The sequence below is a fragment of the Suricata suricatta genome, chromosome 16, assembly GCF_006229205.1.
Source record: "Suricata suricatta isolate VVHF042 chromosome 16, meerkat_22Aug2017_6uvM2_HiC, whole genome shotgun sequence".
Lineage (NCBI taxonomy): Eukaryota > Metazoa > Chordata > Mammalia > Carnivora > Herpestidae > Suricata > Suricata suricatta.
Genome location: NC_043715.1, coordinates 42633093 through 42657384, shown reverse-complemented (window position 1 = coordinate 42657384; position 24292 = coordinate 42633093). Strand labels below are relative to the sequence as shown.

Below are 24292 nucleotides of genomic sequence, written 5' to 3'. Positions count from 1 at the left end.
CAGCCCTGCCTTCCACTCTCACCCACTCCGACTGCCTTGCACACTTACACCTCACGTACTCTTGCATTTACTTTCACAGATCACAATTCACTCTCGCTTCCCCATGTTTACATGCATGCTCACGTACTCTCACACACATGCACACACAGATGTCTACACTCCTGCAGTCTCTCACACACACCCTTGCACACTCTCCAGCAGAGATCCCTGTTGGCAGTGGGGGAAGGAAGTTTACTCAGGGAAGGAAGAAGCTTGCCAAGATCATGTACCAGAGGAGGGGAGAGCTGGCGAGTCCTAACTCCACGCTGGGCCCAGCTCTCCACCTGGGTCTGACCTGCTCCCTCTTATCCTTGGCCGAAGCTGGGCCCTTGGGGTCATGGGGGCTGGGGAGGCACCAAGGAATGTTCCTGGCATGTGCTGACAGGGGATTTCTTGCTCTGGCTGGGCTGGGAGGAGCCTGCTGGGCAGAGGCCTGGAGCTGGAGGCTCTTGGGAGGGCATCTGGGGGAGGCAGCAGTGTGAAGACAACAGTGGCTGAGTCTGTCACTGAGGGTCTCTGCCACTGACTGCAACAGCCTCATCGTTCTCCTGGGCTCCTGGGGCCTGTGGACTCTGAGCAGCTGTCCTCCCTGACGGGCTGAGTGGTAAGAGGAGAGAGAGCAGGGGAGCGGGTGGCAGGAGAGAAGAAGAGACAGACTGAAGAGGAAGAAAAGAGAGAGAAAGAGACTGACTCCTGAGAAGAAAGGAAACCAGAGAAAGAGAAGGAGACAAATGGACAAAGAGAGACAATAAGCAAAGCAAGAGACATAGCGAGAGGGACCCAGAGAAAGGCAGAAACAGAGGCAGGAGGCAGGCAGTAGACACCGGAGGAGCCACAGGTGGAGGACCTGGGATGGCCCTGAGGACCCCCGCCAGGGCTCCCCTGCTCCTTCTGGGGCTGCTGACCACAGGTGAGTGGGGTCCTGGTCTTGTGACCCAGCGCCAAGTGGCCCTCATCTGCCACTCATATTCTCCAGACAGATCCCCTCCCTCTCCTGCTGACAGCCCTGTGTCCCCAGGACTGGCCCAGTTGCCACGCCCTGCCTCAGCCCCCCGAGGCTTCTGGGCTCTGCCTGAAAACTTGACGGTGGTGGAGGGGGCCTCTGCTGAGCTGCACTGTGGGGTCAGCGCCCCTGGCAGTGTGGTGCAATGGGCCAAAGACGGGCTACTCCTAGGCCCTGATCCTAGGATCCCCAGCTTTCTGAGGTACCACCTGGAAGGGGACCCTAATAGAGGTAAGGAATCAAGGCCTAAGACCCTGAGCCACCAGCAGAGGCTGACTATGGCCCTGACCTGGGACCCCTGGTCTTACCTGCAGGTGAATTCCACCTGCATATTGAAGCATGTGACCTCAGTGACGATGCAGAGTATGAATGTCAGGTCGGCCGCTCCGAGACAGGCCCTGAGCTCGTGTCTCCCAGAGTGATCCTCACCATCCTGGGTATGGATGAGAGACCCCCAGGACCCTTGAGTCCAGATTTCCTGCCCTCTCCGACCCCAGGGCCCAGGGTTCCAAGTCTCCAGTCCCCGGCCACAGACCCAGGGCACTTGAGCTCATTTCATGAACAAGGAGACTGAAAACCCGAATCCTCATATCTTTCTCAATGGTGGCAGCTCACCTCAGACCCTTTCTCACCAGTGCCCCCCAAGGTGCTTCAGCTGACCCCTGAGGCAGGAAGCACAGTCACATGGGTAGCTGGGCAGGAGTATGTGGTCAACTGTGTGTCTGGGGATGCAAAGCCAGCACCTGACATCACCTTCCTCCAGAGTGAGTGTGGGGGAACTGGTGGGAACAGTGCAAAGCCCCTGGAGTGGGGAGGGGGTGTGTCCCTGCCCAGTGCCCTCCTGCAGGTCCCAGAAAATAGGACCTTCCTGAGTGATGGGGATGCAGGAGTGGGTTTGGAGAGATGTTGAGGTCAGAATGAGACACTGTAAGTGGGAGGGAACATCCAGGGAGAGGTACCAAGTGATCACAGGACTGCGGTCAGGGACTCGGGGAAGAGGCTGAGGCTTCTTATTGATGCAGAAGCAAGAAACTGGGTGATGGGGGTAAGTGACACAATCCAAAACGGTGATGAGGGCAGGGGAGGGGCCCAGGACCTGGACCCAAGGACTCCAGGAGGCCTGAGCATGTGGAGGAACAGAGCTGGTGCTTTTCCTCTGGAACTGGGAGGGAGGGGGCAATAAGGGCACTCTAGGATTTCCAGGCCATTCTCCCCAGGATCTACCTTGGGGGGAGCCTGGCACTTCTCCAGCCCTCTTTTTGCCCCAAGGTGGACAAACAATTTCTGACATCTCTACTAATGTGAATGTGGGGTCCCAGGAGAAACTCTTCACCACAGAGGCCACAGCCAGGTATGAAAGTTGGGATGCCTTCCCTCAGCCTGACCCCCAAATTTCTCCATGAAAACCTCATATCCCAGGGGTTCATGCACATAGACTAGAGTCGGGTATAAACATCTGGAACCTAATTCTTTACTCTGATACTTCAAAACATCTTCATGGGAACACTAGGTCCAGAGCACCAAGTACAAGGACTTTGGTGTGGGCCTTCAGGATCCCAATTTTCACTGCTGACCCCCCAGATCTCTTCCATGGAACTCTAGGTCTAACAGAAAATCAGCAGAGAAACTTAGACCAGCTGTGGGAACCTGGGATCCCCACTTCTTCACCCTGACTCCCCAAATTTCAGATGATGACTCTGACTCCAGAACCCCAACTTCCCACCCCAGGGTGACACCCCAGAGCTCAGATAATGGGCAGCTGCTGGTCTGTGAGGGGTCCAGCCCAGCACTGGACACTCCTATCCGGGTCTCACTCACCATGAATATTCTGTGTAAGTGGGGAACTGAGTCAGCTTTGGGCACTAAGGGTGGGAAGCAGGAATTGGGGGTCCTGGGGGAGTTCAGGGATTATGAAAGGTTCAGACTCTCAAGGGGAAACATGGGGGTTCAAGAGGCAGGTTGTGGGGCCTGGAAAGAATGGATGGGCTCCACAGGCCCACTAAGTGCTGCTTCCCAGTCCCCCCAGGACCTCCTGTCATTGAATGGCCAGGCCTGGATGAGGGGCATGTGCGGGCAGGACAGAGCTTGGAGCTGCTGTGTGTGGCCCGAGGGGGGAATCCGCCAGCCACACTGCAGTGGCTGAAGGTGAGGGCAGAGGCAGGCATGGGAGTGGGAGGGGAGGGAGAGGAGCTGGCCCTGAGCTGGCCCAGGTCTGTCTCTGTCTCCAGAACGGCCAGCCCATGTCCACAGCATGGGGCACAGAGCATGCTGAGGCAGTGGCCCGAAGCATGCTAGTGATGACTGTGCGACCGGAAGACCATGGGGCGAGGCTCAGCTGTGAGGCTCACAACAGCGTATCTACGGGCATCCAGGAACGCGGGGTCACACTGCAGGTCACCTGTGAGTCCTGATGCCAGCTGCCCATCTGTCAGTCCATGCCCCAGGGAACCATCTGTTTGTGCCCCCAAATCATGCCTGACTGATGCCAAAGACCTTGTCATCTGTCCCCAGTCCCTTATCTGGGCCAGTCTGTGAGGCGTCCAGCCTAGTTTAGCGTCTCTTCTCTGTCCATCATCTCTGCAGTTCCCCCCAGTGCCATTACCATCCTGGGATCTGCATCCCAGTCTGAGAACAAGAATGTTTCGCTCTCCTGCATCACCAAGTCCAGTCGCCCACGGGTCCTGTTGCGATGGTGGCTGGGTTGGCGGCAGCTGCTCCCCACAGAAGACATGGTCATAGATGTGAGGCAGTGGCCAGGCTCCTGGGTCTGACGGGGGAGGGAGCTGAGCGCATGACTCCTGGATCTGGGCGAGGATGGGTCTGGCAGCCTGGATGCCTTGATCCTTGTGGGGAATGGACTGGGTCCTGACCTCCTGAGCCTGAGAGGAGGGGGTGGAGATGCTTTATGTGTCCCTGTTGGGACTGAGCTGAGCCCAGCCCTCAGGTACCGTGGATGGGAGTGAGCTCGTTCCCAAGTCTGAAGCTCTCTCTGTGCCAGGGCCTGCATGGTGGCCACATCTCCATGTCCAACTTGACGTTCCTGGTGCGACGGGAGGACAATGGTCTGACCCTCACGTGTGAAGCCTTTAGTGAGGCCTTCACCAAGGAGACCTTCAAGAAGTCACTTACCCTGAATGTGAAATGTGAGCCCGCCCCCCTCGCCCAGGAGTGCCCCATCCCTTTGAGATCCCCGTTGGGCCTAGCCCAGAGATAAAGGCCACTCTTCCTGGCTCTCCCCACAGATCCCGCCCAGAAGTTGTGGATAGAGGGCCCCCCAGAGGGACAGCGACTTCGGGCTGGGACTCGAGTGAGGCTGGTGTGTCTGGCCATTGGAGGCAACCCAGAACCATCTCTTACCTGGTTCAAGGTTGGTGCCAAGCAAGAGGTGTAGGGTCGCCAGAATAGTAGGAGGAAAGATGAAGCCCTTTCTTTCCTCTAGGGTCTTGGGAAATCTTGGGAAAACTTGAATTTCTTGAAAAATACTGGAGAGTTTGAGTTTTGGTAGGGCATTGGAAAAGACACAAGTGCCATTAGAATTAAATGGAATCCTAGGAAAAAATCTTGGAATTCTGGGAAAACAGTGAGAATTCTGGGGGAAAAGAAGGAATTCTAGATCAGGATAGGGAATTCTAGAGAAAAAGCAACTAATTTCATCAAAAGTAAAGGAAATCCTGGTGAAATATCAGGGATTCAGATGTAATTGCAGGAATTTTAGAGAAGGACTAGGAATTGCAGGAAGAAAGACAATGATAGGTAAAGGCTGGAAATTTTGGGGAAAGAAATTTCACAGAACATTTGAAAATCTATTAATATTAATTTATTCATGGGGCTTGGGGGTAAGAAAGTGAAGTTTCATTAAAATTAAGAGAAATTCTGACAGAATTCTTAGAAAATCCTGGGAAATTAGGGGACTAGTGGAAATTCTAGGGGAAAGACTAGGAATTAAAGGAATGACATTTAATTGGATGGAATTCTGGGAAAATGTTAAGGATTTGGCCATTACAAAGGTAAACGACTAAAAAGTAAAAGGCTAGGGTAATAAAAGAATATTGGGGAAGGATTAAGAAATCTGTGGAAAGACTATGGATTGATTAAGAGAACAATCAAAGGAAATCTTTGGGGAAAATGGGAATGCGAAGAAAAAGAACTAAGGATAGATAAGGTTGAAGAAATTCAGGGAAAGGCTTGGGGATTCCTTGGGAGTTTCCTGGCAGGTGGTGTTTGCTAGGTGGAGCCGGGATGGATGTTGAGAAGTAGGCCCGAGGGTGGGCGGGGAGCGCTACAACTGCGGCCTTCAGAGAGCAGAGGAGGCGGGGCAGGGAATGGGGCGTGGGACTGGAAGCCAGATCCCACCGCAAAATTGCGGAGCTCTGGGGGCCCAGGGTAGGTGGGAGAGACTCCAGGTGGGAGGTGCTCAGTTCTACCTTAGCTGGGCGCCAGCGGAAGGGGGCGCCTTTTCTTCCTCACGGGAAGGTTTATCTGGGCTGGCGGCAGCCAACCCAATGGGGCTCTTTCTGGGGGAAATGGCAGGCCTACGCGGTCCCCCAGTCAGTCTTTGCCCTCAGGACTCCCGTGCGGTGACTGAACCGCGGCCACCCCAGGAGCCGCGGCGGGTGCAGCTGGGAAATCTGGAGAAGTCTGGGAGCACCTTCTCCCGCGAGCTTGTACTGATCACTGGTCCGTCGGACAACCGGGCCAAGTTCACGTGCAAGGCGGGTCAGCTCAGCGCATCCAAGCAGCTTGTGGTGCAGTGTGAGGGCGCGCACGGCTGTGGCCTGGGGGAGGGCTTGGTCGCCGCGGGGGAACTAAACCAGAGCCCAGCTGGGGGACAGCAGGTGCCAAAAGCCAGGTCGCACGCGGCCGGGCCTGGAGTCTAGGTGAGGCGGGAGCAGGTTCTGAGCCTCGCTTTTCCGATTCATTCTTGAAGTTCCCCCAACAAACGTGACAATTCTGGCCAACACGTCAGCGCTGCGCCCAGGGGATGCCTTAAACTTGACTTGTGTCAGCGTTAGCAGTAACCCTCCTGTCAACTTGTCATGGGACAAGGAGGGGGAGAGGTGAGAGTGCCCAATGGCTTGGCCCACTCTCTGGCTCTGGTCAGGCGTTTTTATCCTCTGAGCTCCCCTCTCCCACCCCTGGTGTCCTGCCCTGTACCTAGTAAGCCTCTGGCTCTGGTTCCATCCCTGAGCTGCTCTGACCTGACCCCACCATCCTTGCCTGGTCCACAGGCTGGAAAGTGTGGCCATCCCACCCCGTAGTGCCCCATTCAAAGGATCTGCAGCGGCCAGGAGTGTCCTTCTGAGAATGTCATCCCGTGACCATGGTCTCCGAGTGACCTGCCGAGCCCACAGCACTGAGCTACAGGAAACCATGAGTGCCTTTTACCGCCTCAATGTGCTGTGTCTGTGGAACCTCTCTTGATTCCTGATCCTATACTACTTGTGTCTTCACCTTGACACTGTCCTTTATTTCCAATCCAAAGCTTGAAACTTTATCTTGACCCTCAGCTCTACACCAACTGCTACCCTGCCCAACCTCCATTTTGCCTTTGTCTTCTATCCTAACTCCTGACTGTGACCTCCGTCCCAAACCCTCTCTCCATCTTTTAACCTGGCTCTGGCCTTTATCCTTTTCCGAAACTGGATTCTAACCTCTATCCTGAACCTAACTTCTGAGCTCAGCTCTGAACTTGTTACCTTGTTCACAACCTTAAATCTAGTTAAGACCTAACTTTAACCCTTATACTGGTACTTGACCTCAAGTCCATCTCAGATCCCAGCCTTAGCAACAATCTTGACTCCTGGTGGTGCTCCTTCCACAGACCCTCCAGAGTTCCTGGGGGAGCAGGTGCTTGTGGTGACTGCAGTAGAGCAGGGCGGGGCACTGCTGCCGGTGTCTGTGTCGGCCAACCCTGCCCCAGAGGCCTTCAACTGGACCTTCCGGGGCTACCGCCTCAGCCCAGGTGCGTGGAGTGGGCATAGAGAAGGGTGCAGGTCTCCGGGACATAGAGAAGAGTGCAGGCCCCTCACCTTGGCCTCCCCCAGCTGGTGGCCCCCGGCATCGCATCCTGTCTGGTGGAGCTCTGCAGCTATGGAACGTGACCCGCGCTGACGATGGCCTCTATCAGCTGCATTGCCAGAACTCAGAGGGCACCGCTGAAGCGCTAGTGCGGCTGGATGTACACTGTGAGCCCCTTTCATCAACCTAGGAAGCTAGAGGGTTCTGGGGGCCCTGCCCTCCATGGTAACCACACCAACTCAGGGAACATTGTGGAGTCTCATTGTGGAAGCTCCACACGCCCAGACATAGTCACCCATCCTGAAAATTTTTCACTCTGGCAGCCTCTACTGTGATGGAGTCACTTCCACCTTGGGAACCCTGCCCACTAGAGAGACCCTATGTGGAATTTGCTCAGACAGGGGGCCCACCTTCCTACTCTCATCAGAAAGTCAAGCCCACTTCAATGCAATCCTGGAAGTCCACCAGACCTACTCTTGTCACCGCAGAGACACGGGTAGGGGGGGCCTCACTAACCCTGAGGACTTTACTCCAAGTGCTCTTCATAAAGGGCAGGCTGTATTGCCTCCGTAACTTTCCTGAACACCTCTAAGACACCTCTCCTATCTGGGGCCTTTTCTCACCATCCGCTATATAGGCCCAAGTGCCTTCCCCAAACCCTTGCCTCCCCCAGATGCTCCCACTATACGAGTTCTCCAGGACCCTACTGAGGTGAATATTGGGGGTTCTGTGGACATAGTCTGCACCGTTGATGCCAATCCCATCCTTCCAGGGATGTTCAACTGGGAGAGGCTGGTAAGGATTCAACTTTTGGTGGATGGGGACTGGGGAATGTGGTTTCTTGACTGTGAATTCCTTGGGAGGAGGGATCACATCTACATGATCCTGTACAATTACATATTTGTTGGGACATACTCCAAGGAACTGGAGAACTGGCAGATGAATGGCAGGTAGATGGGAGCATTTGTGGATAGATAGCCAAATGAGGGGGTGGGCAGGTGGATGGATATATGGATCAATAGGTAGGTGGATGGATGAATTAATTAATTAATGGAAAAAAAGACAAGTGAATGAATAGACTAATGATGAATAGATAAGTAGGTAAATGATTGAATGAAATAGATAAATGGATTAGATTAGAGAGCAGATGTATGGATAAATACACCATCAGTAGAAAGATGTCTGTGAAAAGATGATGGATGGATGGATGGATGGATGGATGGATGGATGGATGGGTGCCGAGGTCAGTAGAGAGATGAAGAGATGGATAAATAAGTAGCCAGATAGAGTGGTGAACAGCTGCATGTATTTATGGTGTGTGCATGTATGAGCAAATAGATGGGGTGGATGGGTGAAGAGATGGAAGGGTGGATAGATGAGTGGATAGAAGGAAGATAAATAGTTGGGTGAATGAATGCAAAAATGAATAAATGAATAGGAGAAGTAGATAGATAGATAAATGAATAAATTGATAAATAGGTCAATGGTCAATAGATAGGTGGATGGGTAGATAGATGGTTCCAAGCATGAATGGTTGGATAAATGGATGGGTGAATATTTGTCTGGATTGGTGAATGAATGGATGGACCCATGCACAAATTATTGGATAAGTGGATGGATAGATGGATGACTAGGGGAATGGATAGGGAATTTTTTCTTTGCTAGGTCTGTAGAGGATGATTGTATCTAGGAGAATAAAACTGCAGGAGGGACCCAGTTTGGGGGATAACAGAGCTGGGTCCAGACTTGGGGGCCATCTCCTTTATCTTGTGCCTCAAGGGAGAAGAGGAGGAGGACCACAGCCTGGATGACATGGAGAAGCTGTCAAAGGGATCCACAGGGCGCCTTCGAATTCACCATGCCAAACTGGCCCAGGCTGGTGCTTATCAGTGCATTGTGGACAATGGAGTAGCACCTCCAGCCCGAGGGCTGGTCCGACTTGTTGTCAGATGTGAGTGACACCTAAAATCCTGACTTCAAGGCCTGCTGCTAAGCCCACATTTCCTATGTCTTTCCACATACCCATTGACCATCGACCCCTCCTAGTTGCCCCCCAGGTGGAGCACCCCAGTCCCCTAACTAAGGTGGCAGCAGCTGGAGATAGCACCAGTTCTGCCACCCTCCACTGTCGTGCCCGAGGCGTCCCCAACATTGTTTTCACTTGGACCAAAAATGGAGTCGCTCTGGATCTCCAGGATCCCAGGTGAGTCAAGGCCTAGCCAGGTAGCACCCTAGTCCCAGTTTTGGTCCTCCAACCGCAGTTACCTTCCCTGAGTCCCTGCCATGCCTCCTCTCCAGATACACAGAGCACACATACCACCAGGGTGTGGTCCACAGCAGTCTCCTGACCATTGCCAACGTGTCTGCGGCCCAGGATTATGCCCTGTTCACGTGCACAGCCACTAACCCACTTGGCTCAGACCACACCAACATTCAACTCGTCAGCATCAGTATGGTGGGAGTGGGGTGTGAGGGTGTTGGGAGGGTGCTCCCTGGGCCAATCCCCAAGTCTCTGGCTGGCCCAGAATGGCAGTGTTCCCAAAACCTGAGAGGTGTTTATGAGCGAGGATAGAGTTTCTGCTGCCCTGAAAATCCTGATAGAGACTTGTTCTTTAAGGAAACTCACAGCAAGGAAAAACAAAAGGTGGTCGGTGAGGGATAACTTATTGGCCCAAATAATCGAAAAGTAAATTATTAGGAGTTGCTAGATCTAGGCTCAGCTGTCATTAAGAACTCTGTCTCTCGGGTCTGCCTTTCTGTGTTGTCTTTATTCTAAGGCTCCTCATCCTTCCCAGAGGACATAGAATTTTTTCTCTTCCTAACAGTGGTATGAAAGTACTAGAATGAGTACTAGACTCATTGGCTCTACTCAGATCCCATCCCACCCCTGAACCAACCCTATGGTCAGGGAAGGCGATGTTCTGGTTCAGTTTACCTGGTCACAAATCTATCCTACAAGGGAATGGAGTCACTTCCATCAGAAGCATGTGGTCTGAGAACGTGGGCTAGTGGTTTTCCAAAGGATACTCAGGGTTCTGTAACCAGAAGAAATGAGGAATGGATGTGAAATAGATACCAAAAAATCCACACAAGGAACATCTGTCATGTATAGCCAATCCTCATTACTTGTTGAGTCTGTATTTGTAAATTTGCCTTCTTGCTAACGTTGATTTGTAACCTCAAAATCAACGCCCCTGCTTTCTTGGTCACTCAAGCACATCTCCAGAGCAGGTAAAAAAATTGAGTTGCCCAGTGAGGACATTCTCAGTTGGGATAGAAGAAGGTGACACTCTGCCTTATTGTTCCAGCTTTCATTCTATAACAAAGTGTCCTCTTTGAGGGCCTATCTAGTGCCACATTTTTTGTACTTTTGTGCTTTTTGTTAGTGATCTTGCTATTTAAAATGGCCCCTAGGCACGGTCCTGAATTACTGTCTACTGTTCCTAAACATATGGAGAAAACACTTCTGTTGGCTAGGCTTCATTCAAACATGAATTGTAACATTGTTGGCCATGAGTTCAATGTTAATGAATCAATCAATAAGATATATTAAATAAGGTGTCTTTATAGACAGAAGTGCACACACAACAAGATCATGTATTGATTGGTTGATGAAAATGTGACTTCAGGCTCACAGGAATCTGACTCTGCATTTCCCTCTGAAGCAATGACTTGATATTTTGTAATTCAGTGTTCATAGCAACTTTATAGAACATAACCACTAATAATAACAAGAATCAACTGTATATTTAAAATAATTCTTAGAAAAATCTGGAAGGAATCTTGCAGAACCCTTTTGTATGCTCTAACTACTTCTCTCATCCTTTTCCTCAAAGGCCGCCCCGATCCCCCAACAGGATTAAAGGTCATGAGCATGACCCCATACTCGGTGGGGTTGGAATGGAAGCCTGGCTTTGATGGGGGGTTGCCACAGAGGTTCCAAATCAGGTGGGTCCCTGTCAAGGCAAGAAGGCATGGTAGCCAGCAGGGCTGGGGCACCTCCCTGAAGGACTGCCCTTCTTCTCACGCAGGTATGAGGCTCTGGGGACTCCAGGATTCCTCTACATGGATGTCCTACCACCTCAGGCTACCACCTTCACACTGACTGGGCTTCAGCCTTCTACACGATACAGGGTCTGGCTGCTGGCCAGCAATGCCCTGGGGGACAGTGGACTAATGGACAAGGGGTCGCAGATCTCTGTCACCACCCCAGGTGGGAAAGAACAGTCTTGAGCAGGTTTCAGACCTCCTCAGGGGACTTGTAGGATGGTATAGTGAAGTAGATACTATTATTCCCTTTTTATAGAGGCAGAAACTGAGGACCAGAGGTTAAGTGAATCGAAGCTCATGCAGCCAGGAGGTAGAGATGAGATTGGAACTCAGGCAGATGAACTCCAGGAAGTGGTTTTTAGCCCTAAACTATACTGTCTGAATGTGATTAATAACACAAGGAAAATTAGAAGAAAGTTTGAATTGAATGAAAATGAAAACATGGAAATTGTGGAGTGCAGCTAAAAAGCAGTGCTTAGCAGGAAATTTATAACATTAAATGCTCATTTAGATCTTTAAAAAGGCCTCAAATTGATGCTTAGTTTCTATGTTAAGAAATTAGAAAAAGAAAGGCAAATTAAACCTAAAGTAAACAGAAGGAAGGAAATAATAAAGGAAAGAGCAAAAGTTGATGGACTAGAAAAACAGAAAAACTACAGAGAAAAATCAGTGGAGCCAAAAGCTGCTGCTTTGAAAAGATCAATAACCTGTATAAAACTAATCAAGGAAGGGGCACCTGGGTGACTCAGTCGGCTAAGCATCTGACTCTTTGTTTCAGCTCAGGTCATGATCTCACGGTTTGTGAGTTTGAACCCTGCATCAGTTTCTGTGCTGACAGTGCAGAGCCTGCTTGGGATTCTGTGTCTCCCTCTCTCTCTGTGACATCCCGGCCCCTACTCATGCTGTTTGTCTCTCTCAAAAATAAATAAACTTAAAAAAAAACCCAAAACCCCAAAAATAATAATCAAGGCAAAAAAGAAGGAAGACACAACCTCACCATCATCAGGAACGAGAGGGGACATTACTACTACTCTATAGAGATTAAGGACAAGTTAGTGAATATTATGGACAACTTTATGTCAATAAACTCAGCAACTTTGATGAAAGGGACAAATTCCTTGCTATGACTAATGAGAGGAACGTTTGGACTCTGGCAGACACTGTAGTGGAGCGGTTAATCACACAGAGCCTGGTTCAGACAAGCCTGGATTCAGGTCTCAGCTTGGCCACTTCTAGTTGTGAGATCTTGGGCAAATTACTTTAACATTTTTGAGCCTCAGTTTCTAAAATTAAGGTATCTCAGATCTCTGTGCCCGTTTCTCTCAGTTGTTCGGATTAAATAAATTAATGTATCTAAAGTGTTTAAAAAATGGACCCATACAAAGTAAGTGCTATGTAAATGATGATTTAAAGAAATGTCCCTCCCCATCTTCTGTTTGCTTTGCCCCATGAAAACTCACTCCTTCTGTCTTTCCCTTCCTGACAGAGCAGCCTATTTCCTCAAAGAAGTAAGGAGCTCTTCCCATTCCTCCTCTCTCTTTCCCCCTACAGTTCTCTTTAGGTACCAAAGCATGAAGTGCCACACTCACTTCACTTGCGCTAGAACTGATACCTCTATTAGGACATTCTGAGAGGGACACCTGGGTGGTTCAGTCAGTTGAGTTTCCAGCTCTTGATTTCAGCTCAGGTCATGACCCCAGGTTGTGGGATTGAGTCCCGAGTCTCCTCCATGCTGAGCATGAAGCCTGTGCTCTCTCTCTCTCAAATAAAATTAAAAATTAAAAAAATACACTCTGAGTGCCCAGCGTCTTTTTTGGTTAACTCCCCAAAAGTGATCATTCAGGCTAAAAGGACTTCCATACCATAAAGCATTCATCAATAATAATAAGTGTTGTTATTATTATTACTGATATGAGAATGGCTACTAATAGTATTGGCCTTACTATCAGGATTTGCAGATGTCTTTGAAATATTCCTAAAGAAGACATAAGCCAGTTCCTCAAAATGGGTTGAAAAGCTTAAAAGTAAACTAAGAAATTCTTAAGGCTTATCCCAGATGCTTGGTGTTAATTCACAATCTCCATATCCACCCTTTCAGGTCTAGACCAGCCTTCTGGAGAACCTGACTCTCAGCTGCCCACAGAGCAGCCTGCAGGTAAGTTTTCAATCCCCTGAATATCCCTCTCTCCCCTGAGAATAGAACCTTCTGGTTTCCAACTCCGTCTCCTCTGTTTCATGGTCACAGTCCCTTAAGACTTAGCTCTGTCCCTCACCTACATCCTCAGCTCTTTCTCTTGCCTGGATGTAATACATTTTCTCTCTGCCTAATTCAGTTTAATTCTGAAAGAATTAGCTTGCCTTGTGCAGAACCTGTATCAGTTGGCTTTTGATGCAAAATAAAGCACTTCAAACATGGGCACTTAGAGCAACAACCATTGTTTTTCTTGATTCTATGCATGACTCAACACTTCTGGTCGGGGCTACAGGCAGCTGGAGGCCCGGCTGGGACTAGTTGATCTAGGATGGCCTCCTCCTCACACAGCTGACAATCTGGCTCTTGGTTGGGACCATGGAGGTAATTGGGCCACATGTCTCTTCTTGGCTTATTCACATGGAGACAGTCACAGGAGTCCCAAGAGCAGCAAGACAAAGCAAGCACTTTCAAGCTTCTGATTCTGTCACATTTGCTATTGCCTTGTGGGATGAAGCAAGTGACATGGCTCAACTCAGAGTCCGTGTGGAAGGGGACTACTCAAGAGAGTAGTTACAGGGATAGAGTTATGACCATTTTGCAAAAAAAAATCCCCCTTCAAAGTCAGAGAAAAAGGTTGCAAGTGACAGAAATTCAGCTGTGGTGGGCAATAAAAAGAAATGCATGATTTGGGAAATTGAAAACTCCAATAGGTTTTCAACTTTCAACAAGGATCTATTTCTCACCCTCTCTCAACTTAGCCTTCATCTTTGATGACTTCCTTCTTAGGTTCTTTCATCAAGAGGGCAAAGAAGTATCCCCTCACACACACAGCCCTCCAGCTCTGTTCTACTTCTTAGCACCCAGCAGAGGAGTGTCCTAGATGTTCTGGCAAAAACCCTCCTCGGGTAAAATGCTGGATTGGTCTGAACCGATCACTGTGGGAAGAGGGGTGCGTGCTCTTATCAGCCAGGGCCGGCTGTGTGTCCTCCATGGAAATCTGCAGAAACATACAGCCTGGGAGTGAGGGATGGTTATTTCCTCAAAGGAAGTTAGTGCTGTCGACAGAAGGTGGGGAAATGGTTGCTGACCAGATGTCTACTTAGAGGGATTTAGTCTTGTCCTTAGGGATATAGCAGAGGATTCCAATATTATCTGGAGTGGAAGCTTGTGCAAAGACAAAGTCTTTTGAGAAGAAAATCAGTTGAGAAGAAAGAACATATAAGGACAGACATTTGACTATTCCAAATAGTCACACGTACAGATGTGGCTTTGCTGCCGTGATTCTGTAAATAGCCAGTGGTTAGTTTGTGTGGCTGGAGGGTCCAACACCAGGGTCTGTGGCTGGTGAGCAAGGCTGGATACCTGGGAAGAGGACTTGAATGCCCAGATAAGGAGCTAAAGCTTCCGCCTGAGTCCACACACGGGACTCAGACAGAGGTAGGACCCACTGTTAGTGGCTTGACTCAAGAAAGGAGTAACCTGGGGTGCCTGGGTGGCTCAGTCAGGTAAGTGTTTGACTTCAGCTCAGGTCATGATCTCACAGTCGGTGGGTTCAAGCTCCGTGTTGCACTCTGTGTTGACAGCTCAGAGCCTGGAGCCTGCTTCAGATTCTTTGTCTCTCTCTCTCTCTGCCCCCTCCCCAGCTCACCCTCTGTCTCTGTCTCTCAAAATAAAGACATAAAAATTAAAAAAAAAAAGTCACCTGCCCTGGGGTGGCAAGAAGGGGTGGACTTGGAAATCTCTGCCCATCTGCCTCTCTGACCTTGGAAGAGGAGCTTTGCTTAGTCAGAAAAGGGCTTTCTCAGAGAATGCTGTTGTGGGCCTAGAGCCAATTGTTTTGGGTTCATTGAGGGGTGCCTTCTGCCTCCAGGCCCCTCAGGGCTGCCCCTGATGCCTGTGCTGTTTGCTGTTGGGGGTCTGTTGCTGCTCTCTAATATCTTCTGTGTTGGGAGATTCCTTTGGCAGTGGAGACTGAGGCGTCTTGCTGAAGGTGAGGAGAGACCCTCTTCCCCTGTGGGGATGGAGGCCCAAGGGTGACAGGAATCCCTGGGCTGCTCCACACTAAAAGTCACTCAGGGCCTGGTTGGCCAAAGGAGAGGTGTCTCTGATCCTTTTTTCCCCTACTTCCCTCAGGCATCTCAGAGAAGACAGAGGCAGGGTAAGTGGGAATATTTTTTCTGTAAGAAAGATTCTGAGGGAGAAGGTTTGGCAATGAGAGGTGTCAGAGTTAATACCCAACTGCCCCCATACCTCTGTCTTGGAAGGTCGGAGGAGGACCGGGTCAGGAATGAATATGAGGACAGCCAGTGGACTGGAGGCCAGGACACTCGAAGCTCCACAGTGAGTAGGGTGCTTCCAAAAGTCCCACTGATAGGTATCTGACAGACTAAAAGTCTGTTGTTAGCTTCAGGTTAATCATTGTCCTTTCTGGGATCTATGGAGTCAGAAGATAGAAAACATTTTATCTGTTTTTTTTGGGGGGGGGGCATGATTGACAGGTTAGCACAACAGATGTAGAGCCATACTACCACTCCATGAAGGACTTCAGCCCCCAGCTGCCACCAACACTGGAGGAGGTGTCATATCCCCGAGGTGAGTCATGACCACGTCAGAACTTCCCCTGCTCTTAAATACTCCTGATATGTAAGCAAGTGTCTTGATCATCCCTTCCTTTCACTCCAACTCCTGGTCTCACGCATCTTGAAGAGGAAGATATGGCTTTTCCTGGACACCTGTATGATGAGGTGGAGAGACTGTATGCCCCATCTGGGACCTGGGGACCCCTGTACGATGAGGTACCAATGGTGAGGAGATTTATATCAGCAGAAGTCTTTCTTGGCTCGTGCCAGAAACCCACCTCCTACTGCTTGGTGAGGGTAAGCTAGCAAAAAGGCCTGGCTACAATCCAGTGGCCTAAAGATTGCCTATATCTTTCTCACATAGCAATCAGAGGTGAGTGACCGTGTTGCACATGGTTATTCCAGAACTCAAATTCTTTCCATTGTGTTCCTCTGCTATCTGTAAGTACGCTGTTCGAATTTGCATGGATAGGCCAGTTCACTGGGGGTTTCAACTGGTGGTAGAGGGAAAAATAGAGTGTGGTGGAGGCACAATTCTGCCTTATGGCCCACACCCAAATATAGTACACTCTATATACATTCCCTAGTGAGATCACAGTCACATGGCCACACCTAACTGTAAAGGAGACTGAGAAATACAGTCCAGCTTGGTGCTATATGCCTCTCTATAGTTCTATTACTGTGGAAGAAGGAAGATATGCACTCTATTGGTTAATTAGCCTTCTTCACTACACTGGTTAAGCAGAGAGATATAGAGAAATAATTTTTTGGCCCATTCAATTGAAAAGTCAAGGGATAGAACTACCTGGAAACCTGGAGTTTCCTCCCTAGCACTGCCCCTAGAAAATGCAGGTTTGTATTGTATTAGATTGGAAACCTTCAGAGAAAGAGAATGTCTTTTTTCTAATCGCCCTTAAGCCCCAGTGCTTACACTTTATTAGTCTAGCTTTGGTCACATACTTATTGCTAAAACACTGAGGCAGGAGAAGGACTATGCTAACTGGACAGTTCTGGATTGGTGTCCAGCCATGGCATCAGGGATTAGGGGCAGTCCCACGCAATCCACTAGAATGAGTAGGAGAGGAACAGAGAACCCAGAGGGAAGTGAAGATGGTGGCTGCGCAGGCAAGAACACTTTGACCATCAACTACCCCCACCTACTGCCCGGCAGTAAGGCAGGCGGGGCAGAACCTTGCGTTTCTGTGTGGCCTTGGCTAATGCTCTGGCACCTCTGGGCCAAGGATTTCCCTCTGTAACTTTGTCCCGGATGGGGCACTGTTCTCACCAGCGTGGAAATCACGGGGCATTAAAATGCTGTCCGTGGTGCTGAACCATATGTGCCCTCTAAAGCACAGAGGCAGTCTGCACACTCTGTAAAGGTCCAGGTAGAAAATATTTTGGGCTTTCAGGACATGCTGTCCTTTCCAAAACCACTCAGCTCTGGGCTGTATTATAAAAGCAACCAGAGACAATACATAAATGAACAAGTGTGGCTAACTTCCAATAAAACTTAATTTTTGGACACTGAAATTTCAGTTTCATATAATTTTAATATGTCACAGATATTCTTATTTTTATAGTTTCCCATCAATTAAAATATGTAAAGCCATACTTAGCCCCTAGGCAGTACAAAAACAGGCAGCAGATCATACTTGGCCCATGGACAAATCTGCTTTAAAGTTTGCCAAGCTAACATAACCATTTTCTCCCAGTCCTAGGGCAAAGCACATCTTCGGGAAGGATTCCTCTACATCGTCTTCTATTTTGACGAAAATTTTGGAATTTATACAACTAAAAGACTCACAGCTCAACTCCACAATTTCTGATATCATGCATTTTTGTTTTTATTTTATTTTTTAAAATATTTTATTTTTCTTTCTTCCTTCCTTCCTTCCTTCCTTCCTTTCTTTCTTTCCTTCTTTCTTTCTTCCTTTCTTTCTTTCTTTCTTTCTTTCACTTTTTTATTTTTGAAAAAGAAAGCACACATATGTATGCACATGTGAATGCCAGAAAGAAGGGCAGAGAGAGAGGGGGAGAGAGAGAGAATCCCAAACAGACTCTATACTCTCAGCACAGAGCCCGACAGGGGGCCTGATCTCAAGAACCTGTGAGATCATAACCTGAGCTGAAACCAAGAGTCAGATGCTTAACCAACTGAGCCACCCAGGCACCCTTTAAAGATTTTATTTTTAAGTTATCTCTATACCCAAAGTGGGGCTTGAACTCACAACCCCTGGGATCATTCTCTTTGTATGTGTTGGATTTTCTCCCATAATTAGGAACTAAAACATTCTTTTCTGGGAAGTTGAGTAGGAGTGTGTATCCCTCCTAGAGCTGCAATGATGACCCACAGGGCATCTCTCTATGGTTCTAACTCTACCTTTGCTTGTCAGGGCCCCTGTGATCCCTGCTGGCCTGAAGAGACATATGAAGATACCAGAGGAATCCATGATCAGGTGGCAGGAGACTTTGACTCAATGGAACCTGATTCTCTACCTTTTGAGCTGAGGGGACATCTGGTGTGAGAGCCTTCTCAACACCTTTTTACTATACCTGCAGGACATAACATACCAATGGTCCTTTTTATTACCATATGGGCTGACCTTGTTAAGTGAGCTCCATAAGACACAAAGGCACTGGATTATTTTGGGGAGAGGTGTGTGTAAGTGATTCACACTGTAAGTGTGTAAGTGATTCAAGCTGGTGCCAAAAAGGCTTGTAAAAATAAAGTTCCTCCTGGAGCCAGCTTTGGAAACTAAACTTCTACAAAGGGGAACAGTAAATTGTAAAAGACATCCCAATAATGAAAAAGCTATTCCAGAGTCTTTATACTTTTTTTAAGAGTAAAATTTTCAGAAGTTGGAAATAGTTCATTTTGAGGTCAACTACACCTGAAATAGCTAATAATAAGTGGAGCTTACGAACCATTGTTATGTCCTACTTGTTTTGTTCTTTTCCACAAGTATCTAAAACATGATGTATAGACTATGACACACAAATAAACATAAATAGACTCCATATAAAATAAAAAAGACAAAACAAGATAGACACAAAAGAATATGTATTGTATGATTTCACTTACAGAAACTCTAAAAGAGGCAAAGCTAATCTAAGGTGAAAGAACAGACCAGTGCTTTCCTGGGGCCATGAGGAGGGAATTGACTGCAAAAGGACACAGGGGAACTTTTGGGGGATGATGGAAATGTTCTACATCATTATTGTGGTGGTGATTACATGGGTGTGTAGATTTGTCAAAACTCATTGAACTGTACACTTATGGTGGATGCATTTTATGGCACATAAATGATACCTCAGTGAAGGTGATTTGTAAAACAGTCTCCACAATAAAGCAGCCCAGCAATAAAATTCTCATTGTTTATATCAAATAGCAGAAAACTGAGAAGGCTGCCTACTTTCATGAAGAACTGAGTATAGTTAAATATAATCTTGATTATCATATTATCAAAACTGTAGGTTCAAATGCTCATCCACATATTTTTTTAATGTTTTATGTATTTCTGATACAGAGAGAGACAGCATGAGAGGGAGAGGGGCAGAGAGAGGGAGACACAGAATCGGAAGCAGGCTCCAGGCTCTGAGCTGTCAGCACAGAGCCCGATGCGGGACTTGAACCCACGAATGTGAGATCATGACCTGAGCCAAAGTCGGAGGCTTAACCGACTGAGCCACCCAGGCGCCCCCATATATTATTTTTTTTATCAGTGCAGACTTTATCATAAGCTTTTACACCACAGCACTTGAATACATAAATACCTTAGGGTCCAAATAATTCCCCTTTTAATTAAAAGATGACTCCATTCCTGAAAGTAGAATTTTTCTAATTGTGTACTTTTGTTTGTCAAAGAAGAAACTTACAACATCTTGTTTCCACACTGGCTGAGAAGGAAAAGTGAATTTATTGGCCGTTCCAGCTGACAGTTCTAGAGGAGCGCTGGCTTCAAGCACTGCTGGATCTGGTATTGAAACAAAGCCATGAAGGGCCCATCTCTCGGTGTCTCTGGCTCTGCTTTTCTTTGCGTTGATGTCATCCTTAAGAAAGAAAGATGATCACTTACAAACTCAGCAGCCACAGTGCCTCAAAGCTGATAGTTCTAGAAAGTGCTGGGGCTGTTTTCCCTCAGCCCAGCTTGAGTTTTAATCCCATCCCTGAACCAGTCATTGTGGCCAGGTTAGAGAACATGCTGATAATCCTGGTCCTGACTGCTGAGCACCACCTGAACCACTTGGGTAAGGCTCTCCAAAAGAATTCCATGCTGCGGTTGGGTCTCTTCATGCACTTCCTGTTTCCTCTTTGCCATTGTCCGAATCAATGTAGCAAGTACCCATTGCTTCTGTCTGCCCAGAATCTAGTCCCTTTTAATTTATATAAATAACTATGAATAAGGCAAGTTCTTGATTACAGCAAGCTCCTGGATCCAGTTGTGCCTGAAGTTAAAGCCGCTTCTGGGCTATAAATTCCCTCCCCGCTTAGGCCAATCTGAATGGTGACTTTAGTTAGTTACAACCATAAATGATCCTCTTTTTTCTTTTCTTCAATTAACGACCCTCTTTCTTAAGCCAGTTTGAATGGACATAATGGATACAAAATGGATAGTTTTCAAGGGGCAGAAATTCACTCAAGCTCAAGTAGAGCCAAAAAAGTGTTTATTTTACTCATTACTAAGGGAAGAATAGGGGCGCCTGGGTGGGTGGCTCAGTCAGCTAAGCGTCCGGCTTCAGCTCAGGTCATGATCTCACTGTTCATGGGTTCGAGCCCCGCATCAGGCTCTGTGCTAACAACTAGCTCAGAGCCTGGAGCCTGCTTCAGATTCTGTGTCTCCCTCCTGCTCTGACCCTCCCCTGCTCGCACTGTCTCTCTGTCTCTCAAAAATAAATAAAAGACATTAAAAAAATTTAAGGGAAGAATAGTAATTTTATAGTTGATATATTTATCCTTAACCAAATGATCAAAGCTAACATTACCCGTCATGGAATGATATGGCTCCATGGCCCCTGGTATGAAATACCGAGGATCTGACAGTATGACAACGATATTACTGACTAAAATACATAATCTAAATCTGATAATGAGGAGGACAGATAGGAATTAAAGGATAATCTAGAAATTAACTGGCCTGTAATCTTCATGTGTGTCAAAGTCATGCAACACAAAGGGAAATTGAAAAAAAAAACATTAAGGAATTGTTTCAGATTAAAGGAGACTAAAGAGATATCAGAACTGAGGGCAATACAGAATTTCAAAAAAGGGTATTATGGAGCCAACTGGCTAAAATGAATACGGATTGTAGCCTAGATAATAATATTGTATCAATATTAATTCTATTATACTATTGTATAAGACAATGTCTTATTCTTAGGAAATGTATACTTATGCATTTAGGGTAAAAGGGTATTGTCTCTTTAGTTTACTCTCAAAAAGCTGAGGGGGGAAAGTTTCTATACAAAGAGGTAGAAAAGAATAAAACAAGTGTGGTAAGGTGTTGACTGTTGGGGAATGTGAGTGGAGTGTATTGAGATTCTTGGTACTATTCTTAGAACTTTTCTGAGTATCTGAAATTATGCTAAAAATGTAAAAACATACTGTAAAAGTGCAAGATGATGATACAGAAGCAAAATAAGAAAAAAAGAAAAGAAAACAGGAAGTGCATCTGGGTCTCATAGGCTGTATAAATCTATCCAGTTATTTTCATCTTTCATTGGCCCATTCATCCTTTGTCTGCATCCCTCAGCAGATTCCCTCCATTCTCTCCTTGTAGATATTTAGCTTCCCTCCTTGTCCGTAATGACTGCATGTTGAGGGATTGGCTGCCCCAGCTCTAAAGTACCATGAAGCCCAACACCACACAGATGCTTGACTCTGAAATGTAGAACCCTTATTCCAAATTGCAGAGAAGCCAAGTCCGATTGGCCCAAGTTGGATTAAGAAAAAAGAAATCATAGGAGGAATAAACAATACCTAGAACTGAATGAAAAATGAAGATACCACCTATCAAACCCTGTTGAGTACATCAAAGGAATACATCAGGGCACCTGGGTGGCTCAGTCAATTAAGCATCTGACTTCAGCTCAGATCATGACCTCACAGGCTGTGGGTTCGAGCCCTGCGTTGGGCTCTGTGCTGACAGCTCAGAGCCTGAAGCCTGCTCAGATTCTGTATCTCCCTCTCTCTCTGCCCCTCCCCTGCTCGCTCTCTGCTCTGTCTTTCAAAATAAAATAAATACATTAAAAAACATTAACAAAAAAGAATACATCAAAAGAAGCGCTTTGAGGGAAATGTATACCCTTTAATACTTACACCAAAAAGAAGAAAGCTCCAGAGTCATGAACTAAGTGACTATCTTAAGAAACTAGAAAATGACATTTCTACAAAGAAGACATACAGATGGTGAACAGACACATGAAAAGATGCTCAACATTACTCATTATCAGGGAAATGTAAATCAAAACTACAATGAGGTATCACCTCACACCTTTCAGAATGACTAAAATAAAAAGCACAAGAAAGAGTGTTGGCGAGGATGTGGAAAAAAGGAATCTTTTTGCACTGTTGGTGGGAATGCATACTGGTGCAGCCACTGTGGAAAACAGTATGGAGGTTCCTTAAAAATTTTTAATAGAAATATCTTACAATCATGTAATTTACACTAATGGGTATTTATCCCTCAAATGCAAAAACACTACTTCAAAGGGATATATGCACCCTATGCTTATTTCAGCATTATTTACAATAGCCAAATTATGGAAGCAGCCCAAATGCCCATCAATAGACGAATGGATAAAGATGTGGTATATACACACAATGGAATATTATTCAGCCATAGAAGAGAATAAAATCTTGCTCTTTGCAACAACACAGATGGAGCTAGAGAGTATATTGCTAAGCGAAATAAGTCAGAGAAAGACAAATATCATATGATTTCACTTATATGTGAAATTTAGGAAACAAGATAAATGAATCAAAGAAAAAAGGAGATAGAGACAAACTAAGATTCTTAACTATAGAGAACAAACCAATGGGGGGTATATGGATGAAATACTGGAAGGCGATTAAAGAATACACTTATCATGATGAGCAATGAGCAATGCACAGAATTGTTAAATTGCTATATTATATGCCTGAAACTAACATAACATTGTGTATATATTTTGTTTCTTTATTTATTTTGAGAGAGAGAGAGAGAGAGAGCGTGCGCAAGCGAGGGAGGGGAAGAGAGAGGGAGAGAGAGAGAATCCTAAGCAGCCTCCTCACTGTCATCGTGGAGCCCAACATGGGGCTCAAACCCACAAATCCTGAGATCAAGACCTGAGCTGAAATCAATATTCAGATGCTTAACTGACTAAGCTATTCAGGCACCCCAACATTGTATGTTAACTATACCGGAATTAAAATTTAAAAACTTAACAACATTTAAAAAATACTGAAATGTTGGAAGATTTTTAAAAAGAAAAAGAGTTAGAAGATTAACCATAGAATAAACCCAAAGAAAATAGACTATTTCTTCTACTTTTAAGAAAAAGAAATAGGGGCGCCTGGGTGGTTCAGTCGGTTGAGCGTCCCACTTCAGCTCAGGTCATGATCTCGCTGCTTGTGGATTCGAGCCCCGCAATGGGCTCTGTGTTGACAGCTCAGAGCCTGGAGCCTGCTTTGGATTCTGTATCTTCCCCTCCCTCTGTCCCTCCCAACCCCATGCTCTGTCTCTTTCTATTTCTCAAAAATAAATAAATGTTAAAAATATTTTTAAAAAATAAGAGGGGTGCCTGGGTGGCTCAGTGGGTTGAGCCTCCCACTTCGGCTCAGGTCGGATCTCACGTTCGTGGGTTCAAGCCCCACATCAGACTCTGTGCTGACAGCTAGCTCAGAGCCTGGAGCCTGCTTCCGGTTCTGTGTCTCCTTCTCTCTCTGCCCCTCCCCCTCTCATGCTCTGTCTCTCTCTCTATCAAAAATAAATAAAACGTTAAAAATTTTAAAAAATAAGAAAAATAAGTTAATGAAAAATGTAAAATAGAGATTCTTTTTTTAAAAGCCAACATGATAAAAATGTTTTTAAAAAAGTGGGGGCTATCTATGTGTATGAGAGGGGGAGGGGCAGAGAGAGAAGGAGACACAGAACCGGAAGCAGGCTCCAGTTGTTGGAGAGGGTGTGGAGAGATGGGCACCCTCTTACACTGTTGGTGGCAATGTAAACTGGTGGAAGGAGCCTAAATGTCCATCACCTGATGAATGGATCAAGAAGATGTGGTATATATTCACGATGGAGTACTACATGGCAATGAGAGGGAATGACATATGGCCCTTCGTAGGAAAGTGGATGGACCTTGAGGGTGTCATGCTGAGTGAAGTAAGCCAGGCAGAGAAGGACAGAAACCATATGTTTGCACTCATAGGTC

The 24292-nt window shown here is 47.0% G+C and overlaps 1 protein-coding gene across 1 annotated transcript; it reads left to right on the top strand.

Annotated features, from left to right (window-relative positions):
- The first annotated feature begins 844 nt into the window (after positions 1 to 844).
- Positions 845 to 18938, top strand: NPHS1 (NPHS1 adhesion molecule, nephrin). The gene is given in 29 exon segments (XM_029925883.1): positions 845 to 949; positions 1058 to 1273; positions 1357 to 1479; positions 1678 to 1806; positions 2312 to 2393; positions 2771 to 2874; positions 3060 to 3187; positions 3271 to 3442; positions 3626 to 3783; positions 4041 to 4185; positions 4285 to 4409; positions 5608 to 5794; positions 5970 to 6099; positions 6271 to 6443; positions 6864 to 7004; positions 7087 to 7227; positions 7734 to 7855; positions 8840 to 9011; positions 9107 to 9263; positions 9359 to 9510; positions 10897 to 11008; positions 11092 to 11273; positions 13209 to 13265; positions 15175 to 15294; positions 15438 to 15462; positions 15569 to 15644; positions 15803 to 15911; positions 16011 to 16108; positions 18277 to 18938. Coding segments are annotated over 29 exon segments (3726 nt in total). The 5' UTR covers positions 845 to 891; the 3' UTR covers positions 18409 to 18938.
- Positions 18939 to 24292: the final 5354 nt, after the last annotated feature.